Consider the following 9,856-nt stretch of genomic DNA (forward strand, 5'->3'; position numbering starts at 1 on the left):
TCACTGTTTTTGGGGACTTCTTCTGGGAGGGTTTTGCACTTCTTCCTTATTTTTCTTTTCTTCCCATGTTTTCTTTCAATGAAACTTGTCAGTACCAGGCTACTTCACTTTATATTGCTCATTTATTTCCATCGGCACATCATACCTACCCGGTGAGGAGCATCGAGCTCAGCTAAATCTGCATGGTTTTCAACTTTACAAGCAAGCATCATCCAGAAGGCATGCAATGGAGACTCGTGAAAATTATACAGTAAAATAGGTAGTTTTAGGTTAGAATTACGTGACAAACAACGCTGAAGATTTCTATCTTCTCCAGACTAAATAACTAGTGTTCAATGATCCAAACCAAAACATTGTTTTAAGACTGAAGCCATTGGCCTTGGAAGAGTTGCATGACTGTTTTACCCATTATCCACTCTAATTCAGAAGATAATAAGGGAACTTGATTGGCAATATGGGTCACCGCATCTTTTGCTCCTTTATATCCGCATTGGGGAACAACAAAGGGGAAGTCACTGCAATAAAAATGTATTCAGGAAGAGAAAAAGAGTGCCCATTTGCTTCTTACATTTTTTCTTGCCTTGAAGAATATGAAACATTATCTTTAAATTAAATGAACAGTATAAAGAAAAGATGGAGCTACCTGCCCCACATGACACGGTTAGCACCGAAGCTGGATACGATTTGGGACAATGGGTGGGATAAATCCTGATATGGAAATGGCATTCTTGACACCCTGAAAAGCGCACTGAATTTTACATAGACCTGCAAATTAATATTCATATCATGCATCAAGTGCGTTATACATCAACACACTGACTGCTAAAACTCCCTAACAAAAGAGAACAGGACAAAAACAAGAATGCCTATGAGTTACAAGGACCCATGCTCAGGCATTTGACAGATGTAGTACAGGGGCAGCATTTGAAACTGGTAATAAAAGCTTGCGTTATCAGAAACTAATCAGTGACATACATCTTAGAAATACAATTACCTCGGGAACCCTCTCTGTGTAGTAAAGAACTTAAGGTTCCTCAAGTAAAGCTCGACACATATTCATGCAATTATAAGGTGTCAGTTTCTAGCAAAAGAAAGTGAAAACAAAATACACTCCAAGAACATGATATCTTAGTTCAAAGTATGATCAGCCTTTGCAATGTCAAGATGGCAAATGTAGTTGGGAGGAAAGCAGGAATTCCATACGTGCTGTGTCATTTAAAGGTACACAGGACACGTTACCTGTGGGAATCTAGATAGCTTTAAAAGCTCAGAGAAGGCCAGGCTTTCATCATCATTTCTGAAAATTGACAGCAAAGGAAGAAAATTTATATCGTCTTCTATCAGGATTGAAAACCTTTTCTCAACCTAGAGTGAAGTTCTGAAAGAACTCACAATGGTGGCCTGCAGAATGCCAAATGATCAAGCAAAACAACTGTTGATGGAAATTCTGTACAGAGTTTCTCAATCTCCGAAACATGCAGACTGAGACCCTGGAATATCCATCTGATTAATACATTACAATCTTTACCACGGGCATCTAATATTTATGTACCCAGATATTGTCTCAGCCACAAAGTAGGTGCATACAAATGAATTGAGCACATGGATAAGTGAGTAGAATCCTTCTGTCACTTGGAAGAACAAGCTTGTGAAAGATGACAGCTAGTTATAATACATTTTACAAATAAGCTGGTTCTTTTTTTTTTCCGCTAATGCGGTTTGAGTTGAGTAGATAAGAATCAGAATACCTTCATACACATGAAACCAACTGGCACTCCAAGTTCTCCTGCCCTGGAAAAAATTGCCTTCCCGACTTCATTTGTCATCTGCAAAAAAAAAATAATAATAATAATAATGCAAGGAATATTTCAAACATGAACATCAGAATTTAGCACATGTAAGAGAATATGTATGGATAAAAAGCGATGATGAGTACGGAGGGACAAAAAGCAGCTTTAGCTTCCTTGATATGCGTTAACAATCTAGCACAGCTGTAAGAGAATTAGGACACGCCGTGTGAGGGGTATTGCAAGGAAACATACAACATTATATTTTAATGGTCTTAAGTGTCATATATATATTATTTATCATATGGAAAAATAACTTCAAATGTATTTGCCCTCTTCAGCACCACATGCACATGCAATATAGTTATAGGGATTCGCAGACCATTGGGTGGGAATTCTGGAAGGAAACTTCCAGTTTGAGATATGAATAGTTAGTCATATTCTTATCTCTCTTTCAGGAATCAGATGCTTTCAGGGGATATCTCTGGGTCCATGGGGGATGGTCAGCATTTAAGAGTTTAATGTATGTGAAAAGAGAAGAAAATTCCCTTGCTTCATCCAAGACAATCAACTAACTAGTGCATAAACCTTAAGCATATGTATCAAGTTTTCAAAAGGTTGACTTATGAAATCAACGGGAGTAAAGGAAAAAAAAAATCAGGACAAACAGTTGAGACAACGCCTACTGGCTGATTACTACCTGTTGACCAGATGGCCACAAATATGGGTTAAAGCGAACAGCTCCATAGCCATCCTGGCATGAAAGTAGCTTGTGTCAACATAATTCCTCAGAGACAAAACAGTGGGTACATGGGATTGTCTGGAAACCTTTAAAACGAGATGTTCAAGCAGCTTAACCCCACTTCCATCTTCTGCTGGATTTGCAAGACAGCAACCAACAAATTTGGTTGGGTACTTCTTCAGGACACTGTTCAAGGATATCAAATAGGCATAAGTCAATAGCTTATGCTGCTATGCTGTTGCGTGGGAATGAACATAACATGGAAGAAATCAAATAAGGAAAACATTTGAAATCCATATAAGACACCAAGAAAAAAGGAAACATGCAACTGCAGGTCCTGCCAATTCACTGTTTGGCTGGCACAAACATAAGCCCACATTTTTTATGGAGCATGAAAGTGTGGGAGTTATAAAACATGCCACCAACCAATGAACGAGTTCGGACCTCTGATCATGCCTGTCTTTGAAAATCTGTGTTTAATGGAAAATGAAAAGGTCCTCAAAAGCTAAAGTATAAATTTTAAGCTATGACTTCCACGAGGTAACTGCAATATACCATTCCAGATGCAGGGTTCTACTCACTTCTACATGAGTGTAAGTTGCACTGGCTGTTTCACATATGCCAAGAAAAAAAAAATCATGTGGGCTGTTTTTACCATGCACATGTGGGATTTTAAGTTTGTTGTCAACAGACCTTGTCACCAGAGAATGATCAAACTTATGATTAATGGGCTGTACAATCAGTGCACCATCTACGCCCCCCTCTTCCATACACTGTGGATAGAAAGAAACATACGCGTTTAGAAAAATATGGGATTTCTTTTCATACTCAAAAGGAAATAAGTACATCCTTCAAAAGCAAATATTTGATCCAAATTGGACAGACAGAAACAGTTCATGCACAAAAGCAAAACTCCAATATGTTTCCAACAAACCCTGAGAACCTCATCAAAATATCACCAATAAAGCATGAAATACAGGGAGAGATAAACAGACATAAGTTGCATAAAAGGCATACCTCAAGTAAGAAATCAACGTTTCCGGGCAAAGTGGGCTCTTGGCCAGGAAAGTAAGGATATTTATCCGCAGCCTTCAGAAAATAGAACAAAAAAACATGCAACTTTCACCCATTTCGGCCTCCGAGAGAGGAAAAAAAACATTCTAAAAGTAATCACAAATTGAAAACATTGATTATGAGAACTTGGGGTGAGTTCCTTCACAAATAGAGGTAGTGGGTTTTACCTCTTGAGGAGATGCCCATACATGCAAATGTGAATCTATAATTTTAGTGGGAGAAGGAGCTGTTCGATCAATTCCACTGGTTGCCATTTTGCTTGCAGATAATCTGGACTGGGAATGGGATTTCTTTGCAAAAGAGGCGGGTCGTTGAGAATAATTAAGTTGATAATGAGGGACCGGAACTGCAAGTAAATGCTTTAACCGCACTGCCATTGTGGCTACACGGTCTTCAAGGTAGTGGATTAGCGAAAAATAGCCCAAGGGTCGCGAAAATAACTAAGATTTTTCGTTTTAGACATATAACGCCGACGCTATGGTTGTTAGGTCGACAATGTAGTCCTAACAGATTAAGGGTGCGTTTGGATCTTAAACTCAATTCAGATCAGATCAATTCAGTCTAATTTTAAACTGAGTCTAACATCAAAATACTTAATTTTCAAATTATTAAACTCATATAAGTTCAAAACTTCTTCACAAGTTAGACCCACAACCATTTTTAACCCAATACTTATTTATATGTGAAATTCATAATTTTTTTTATTTTTTTATAAATATATCTAAACTCATCTGAACATCTAAAAACATATAAACTCATTTTAGATAGACCTTATAAAATCCACTCCACTATCTCAATTTATTATTATCTATAAAGAATTCAACTCATTTGAACTCAACTGAGCATCTAAATGGGATATATTGACTAGTTTCAAGTATATTTTCTAAAATTAAAAACCCATAAAATATATTTTTAAAAAAACACCTAACTTGATATAGTTATTAAAGAAAAATAACTTAATAGTAAGAATAATATTTAATTAGTGTAAAATATGACAAACTTTTTTACAAAAAAATTAAAAATAACAAATATATATGAGGAGTGAGGATATTCCTAACACTTCTTCTAGGGCTGGTCGGGGTTGCAAACGGCATGCAATCGGTTATGCCACATCAGTCGTTATATTAAAAAAAAAAAAAAAAAAACAGAAATAAGAAATGCGAGAAAGATGAAATTGTGGTTTGGTTGGCGTGTTCTTCAAGCTTCAGCGAAACACTCTCCGTTTCTAAGCAGCCTTCTTGGATTTGCACAGAACTTTGGCTTTTGTTTTTTGTGTTGATGGTCGTCTTTTTCATGCAGCTGGTTCAAGACGTGCTTTGAAACAAAGTGGGAAAAAGCGGTGCGTTAGTCTTTGGCATTGTCGTCTGTAAGCAACTTGATAAGAGCTTCCTACTTCTTCTTCATGTGGGTCTTAGCGTGTGTTTATTTTTTATTTAATTAATGGAGAAAAGATATGAATCTGTATAAGATTTAAGCTTAGTCTTGTACGCACACCTATTATTTTGACTGAAAACTCCATTTTTTTAAAAAAAAAATTGTTGGATCTTTGCATCGTAATCTCATTTTTACTGAGATTGCACTTCGACAGTGGCTCCTAGGTTCTCTCATTTAGCGTTTGTCACGTACCGGTTGCCTCTCTCCTCTTCTTTGTGCCTTAAGCTTTGTTTGAAGCTCTGTTAACAACCTGGAAGTTGCTCATTGATTTATTTGTTACAAGATAGAAGTGTGTGATGTAAACTTGTTATATCTACACCTCTGATATGAAACAGGCTTGTAAAAAAATGAGACATGGAAGTAATTATGAAGGCAAGGAATCGTGGGAGGAGGAGGAGCTGAGTCACATTTCTTTGAATACCAATCTGCATAGTTTTAGATTCTAAAGTCCCAAGAATTTTTTAGAACTTTGTAGACCAATGATGACAATTTTGCTATCAGATTATGATTAGATTGTTGGAATTCCTGATTTCTTGGAACTACCAGTATTGAATAGTTTTTAGATGATTTTTATTTGGTTGAGATGATCGTTGATGGACAAACTTCTCGAGTTTCCATTTGGTTGAGGTGGTCTGTGATTGTGAAAGTGCTAATGCATGCGTGTAGACACATACCTATGAATGGTTTCAAATGAAAACTATGTGAAAGTGCTAATGCATGCGTGTAGACAAATGATTTCTGTTTGAACCCATTCAAGGAGAGGCTGGGGTATGTGTGCTTTGGAATTGAGTATTTGATCCCTGTATGATCTGAGATATGTTACTGAGACTTGGGTATATCTGTTGATCCGGGTTCATTTCTCAGTTTTCGAAGAATCTAGATTCTAAACTTCTGAATTACATGAAATGGATGAATTTTTTTATTTCTCCAATTTCTTTGCTTTTTTGCTCCTTGGCTATAATGAATTGTTTATGACTGATACTAATATGGCCTATAATATACGCTGCATTAGTAGATCAAGGAATCTCTTCTAAATTTGGAAGGCATTCTTGAAAATGGTGGGTCTAAAGGGCCCTTTGAGAGGTTCCGACATAAAAAATAAAATAAAATTTGGAAGGCATTCTTCTCTTTATTTGGATGGTACACTTTAAAGAACATGTGCTTATTACCGCTGCATATCACCTGCTAATGTCGTGTGGGCTTACGGGGTTCCTCTCTTGAAGTCAACCCATATCTTGTCATTATAAATCAACTTCTCTATCACTTAGAAATGCCCCTATTCATATTGTGGGGGTTGTACCCTGAGTTGCTACTTTGCACAAATGACCCTGTAATGAAGGCAGTGAGAGCTATCGCATTCGTCTGAACTGACATGTATCATATACCACTATTGTTCCAAGGTATGTTGCAAACCAAACATAACAACCAATTTAGGCAATGGTAAATAAACAACATTTCTTGGTAAGGTTCTAAGATTCTTGGTGAGTGACTAAAATTCCTCTGTTTTTCTTGTCAACCCCAGTAAACTTTATTAATAATTAGTTACTTATAAAAAAAAAAAAAAACTTTATTAATAATTAGTTAACCTTTCCATTCGAGCGGACTCTTTTTTATATGCATTTACTGAAGTACAAAAATATAAAGCCTCCCCCACTTTGCTTCAGGCACTGCTTCCCCTTTTTTTTTTGTCTCTTTTTGATCGAGGGATTATGAAGGTTACTTTTCTCACATTTTAGTATATCTTTTTTTATTGAATTTAAATTTCCAGGGGATTTACAAATGTGCATTTCCATTGAATGGCTTAGTTCTAATTACAGTTTTATATCCCTAGCCATTATCTTTCGGAAGACATGAATTTACTCATTAACCATGACTAACCATGAGTTTGAATGTGAAATCTCTTATCTTTGAATGAAGGAAAGGATAAAAGAAAATTAAAACTGATTTTAGGAGTTTCCAAGTTACTTATCAGTGATCAGGATTTTCATTTGTTATTTTTATGAAATTAAAGCTCTTGTAGATAGTGTAGAGTGCACCAAAAATTAGGAGCAATTTTCATCCGAAGCTATTTAGTTTGTAGAGTGGTCATAGGCTCAATTGTTTCTCAACCATGTTTGAATTATTTAGATGAAATAATTAGTTCAAAAGTAAATTTAATATTTGACTTGTTGCATATAGTTTAAAAAAGCTGTTATTTTTCAAACATGTCCGAACTATTTTGATGGCATAAAAATGGTTGTACAACTTCTTTTGATGCAGTTTGTTAGCATGAGAAAAGGGAAAAAAAACCCTCTCTCTCAATACCATCCAGCGTAAATCCCTCAACCGCAATATGTGATATAATTTTTATTTGTTTTTACATCAATATTGTACTTGCTAAGTATCATTATTATTTTTATGTTAGGACATTCCAACAACTGCTCCAGACTTTTCAAATTACATACACGGTTATTATGGATTAGGGCCTGCTTGGTCACCGGCTTTTATGCCATATCCAGATGTATATCAATATCAAAGCAACATTCAGATGATTATGAAACTTCATTTTTTATTTTTATTTTTTTCCCTTTTGTTGAAAGTTTAATTGCTTTCATTTTTAGCATAATGCTGGTTACCCTTTTTATCACGGGATGGAACCTCCGACTCCTCTCATGGCTACAAGCTCCGAAATGACTGAAAGATTTGTTAAAGAGGATACACCCGGATGTAGGGAAACTGAAGCACCATGTTCCTTGTCAAGAGTTCATGAACAATGTGAAGAGGATAGGCTAGATTCACGGGAAACCAACGATGGCACTGCTGAGTCACCTCAGTTAGACCAAATGGATGGTGGTGATATGATTGAGGATCCAAAAAGGGCGATGTAGTTTGATTATTTTGAGGAATTAATGAGCTATTATAAACTATATGCTAATAAATGTGGGTTTGGATCCATGACACAAAAGAATGAGAGGGATGACAATGAGTGGGTCAGATATGTCGCCCTTAGTTGTGCCCGTAGGGGAAAGGCTTAGAATAAAACGATAAATGTCACCAAACCACACCCAATAGGAAAGACTAAATAAAAGGCAAGGATTAATGCCTTAAAAGTTGAGAGAAAGATGCGGTTGACCACAGTTTATAACACCCATAATCATGGACCGAGTCCATAGAAATCTCATTTTTTCTGCTATAATCGTGAAGTTAGTGAGGCTATAAAAAGAGTACTAGATACTAACAATCTGACTGACATCCAAATGAATAAGAGTTTTGACTCTCTTATTGTTGGCGTGGGAGGGTTTGAGAACTTCCAATTTTTGGAAAAGGATTGTCACAATTACATAAATAAAGCAAGACATCTAAAACTTGGATCAAGTGGTGTTGGAGCACTTCGACACTATTTTTCTAGGATGCAGTACAAGAATCCAATATTCTTTTACTGGATGGATTTAGATGATGATGTGAGATTAAAAAATGTCTTTTGGGCAGATTCACGTAGTAGGGCAGCTTATCAAGATTTTGGTGATGTGGTAACATTTGACACCATGTACCTGACAAATACGTATGGGATGTCCTTTACACAATTTGTTGGTGTAAACCATCATGGCCAGTCGATTCTCTTGGGAGCAGGATTAATTTCCAATGAGGACACAGACACTTTTCTATGGTTATTTCAGACTTGGTTCAAGTGTATAGATGATATAACCTCGCCAGCTATTATTACTGACCAAGACAGAGTAATGAAAAATGCAATCGCTATTGTATTTTAAAAAAGCCGACATAGATTTTGCCTGTAGCATATATTTAAAAAAGTCTCTGAGAAGCTTGGATACCATTATGCCTACAAAAGTGGCATGAAAACTCAACTAATGAAATGTGTATATGACACTCAAACTATTGAAGAGTTTGAGAAATCTTGGGAAGAGTTAATTAGCACATACACCTTGCAGGAAAATGTCTGGTTGCAAAGTTTGTAAGCTGAGCACACGCATTGGGTACTGGTATTCCTAAAGGAGTATTTTTGGGCTAGCATGAGTACAATGCAGCGAAGTAAGAGCATGAATACATTTTTTGACGAATATGTTTATGCGAAGACAAACTTGAAGGAATTTGTTGACTAGCTTTGACAATGCCTTAAGAAAGAAAATCGAGAATGAAATCAGCTCGGACTTCCACTCATTTAGCGTTACAATTTCATGTATATTTAGATCTCCAATCAAGAAGAGATTCTAATAGTTGTATACAAATGCAAAATTTTGGGAAGTTCAGCAGCAAGTTATGGGTGTGCTCAATATGGATCCATCTTTACTTAAACAGGATGGTGTGAAGAAGACCTATCTGGTAGAAAATGAAGTTCGTGTTGAGGAGTTCACTAAACATGTTACATATTATGTGGACTTTAATGAGGAAAACTGCGATATTAAGTGTTCATATGAGTACAATGCAGCGAAGCAAGAGCATGAATACATTTTTTGACGGATATGTTCATGCGAAGACAAACTTGAAGGAATTTGTTGACCAGCTTTGACAATGCCTTAAGAAAGAAAATCGAGAATGAAATCAGCTCGGACTTCCACTCATTTAGCGTTACAATTTCATGTATATTTAGATCTCCAATCAAGAAGAGATTCCAATAGTTGTATACGAATGCAAAATTCTGGGAAGTTCAGCAGCAAGTTATGGGTGTGCTCGATATGGATCCATCTCTACTTAGACAGGATGGTGTGAAAAAGACCTATCTGGTAGAAAATGAAGTTCGGGTTGAGGAGTTCACTAAACATGTTACATATTATGTGGCCTTTAATGAGGAAAACTGCGATATTAAGTGTTCATATGAGTT

At 36.3% G+C, this 9,856-nt stretch overlaps 1 protein-coding gene across 3 annotated transcripts; it reads right to left on the bottom strand.

Moving 5' to 3' along the window:
• Positions 1-227: 227 nt before the first annotated feature.
• On the bottom strand, positions 228-4,038 carry LOC122308734 (4-sulfomuconolactone hydrolase). 3 transcript variants are annotated; one of them, XM_043121939.1, is made up of 10 exons: positions 3,771-4,035; positions 3,547-3,618; positions 3,223-3,302; positions 2,616-2,715; positions 2,488-2,541; positions 1,749-1,826; positions 1,393-1,490; positions 1,240-1,297; positions 644-765; positions 228-515 (listed from the first exon to the last, which is right to left on the bottom strand). In XM_043121939.1, the coding sequence occupies exons 1-10, from the start codon at positions 3,978-3,980 to the stop codon at positions 359-361; spliced, it is 1,029 nt and encodes a 342-aa protein (XP_042977873.1). In that variant the 5' UTR covers positions 3,981-4,035; the 3' UTR covers positions 228-358. The 3 variants fall into 3 exon arrangements, with proteins under 3 accessions (XP_042977873.1, XP_042977874.1, XP_042977875.1); XM_043121941.1 differs by having other exon boundaries at positions 375-515; positions 644-736; positions 3,771-4,038; XM_043121940.1 differs by lacking the exons at positions 1,240-1,297; positions 1,393-1,490 and having other exon boundaries at positions 3,771-4,037.
• Positions 4,039-9,856: the final 5,818 nt, after the last annotated feature.

Source organism: Carya illinoinensis, chromosome 5, assembly GCF_018687715.1.
Source record: "Carya illinoinensis cultivar Pawnee chromosome 5, C.illinoinensisPawnee_v1, whole genome shotgun sequence".
NCBI lineage: Eukaryota > Viridiplantae > Streptophyta > Magnoliopsida > Fagales > Juglandaceae > Carya > Carya illinoinensis.

Excerpts from the sequence above, each read along its gene's own strand:
- LOC122308734 (XM_043121939.1), bottom strand. The coding sequence starts at position 3,980 with ATGGCAGTGCGGTTAAAGCATTTACTTGCAGTTCCGGTCCCTCATTAT. Across the intron at positions 3,303-3,546 it reads ACGTTGATTTCTTACTTGAG|TGTATGGAAGAGGGGGGCGT; the intron begins GTATGCCTTTTA and ends TTCTATCCACAG. Across the intron at positions 1,491-1,748 it reads TTGGTTTCATGTGTATGAAG|GGTCTCAGTCTGCATGTTTC; the intron begins GTATTCTGATTC and ends TGGATATTCCAG.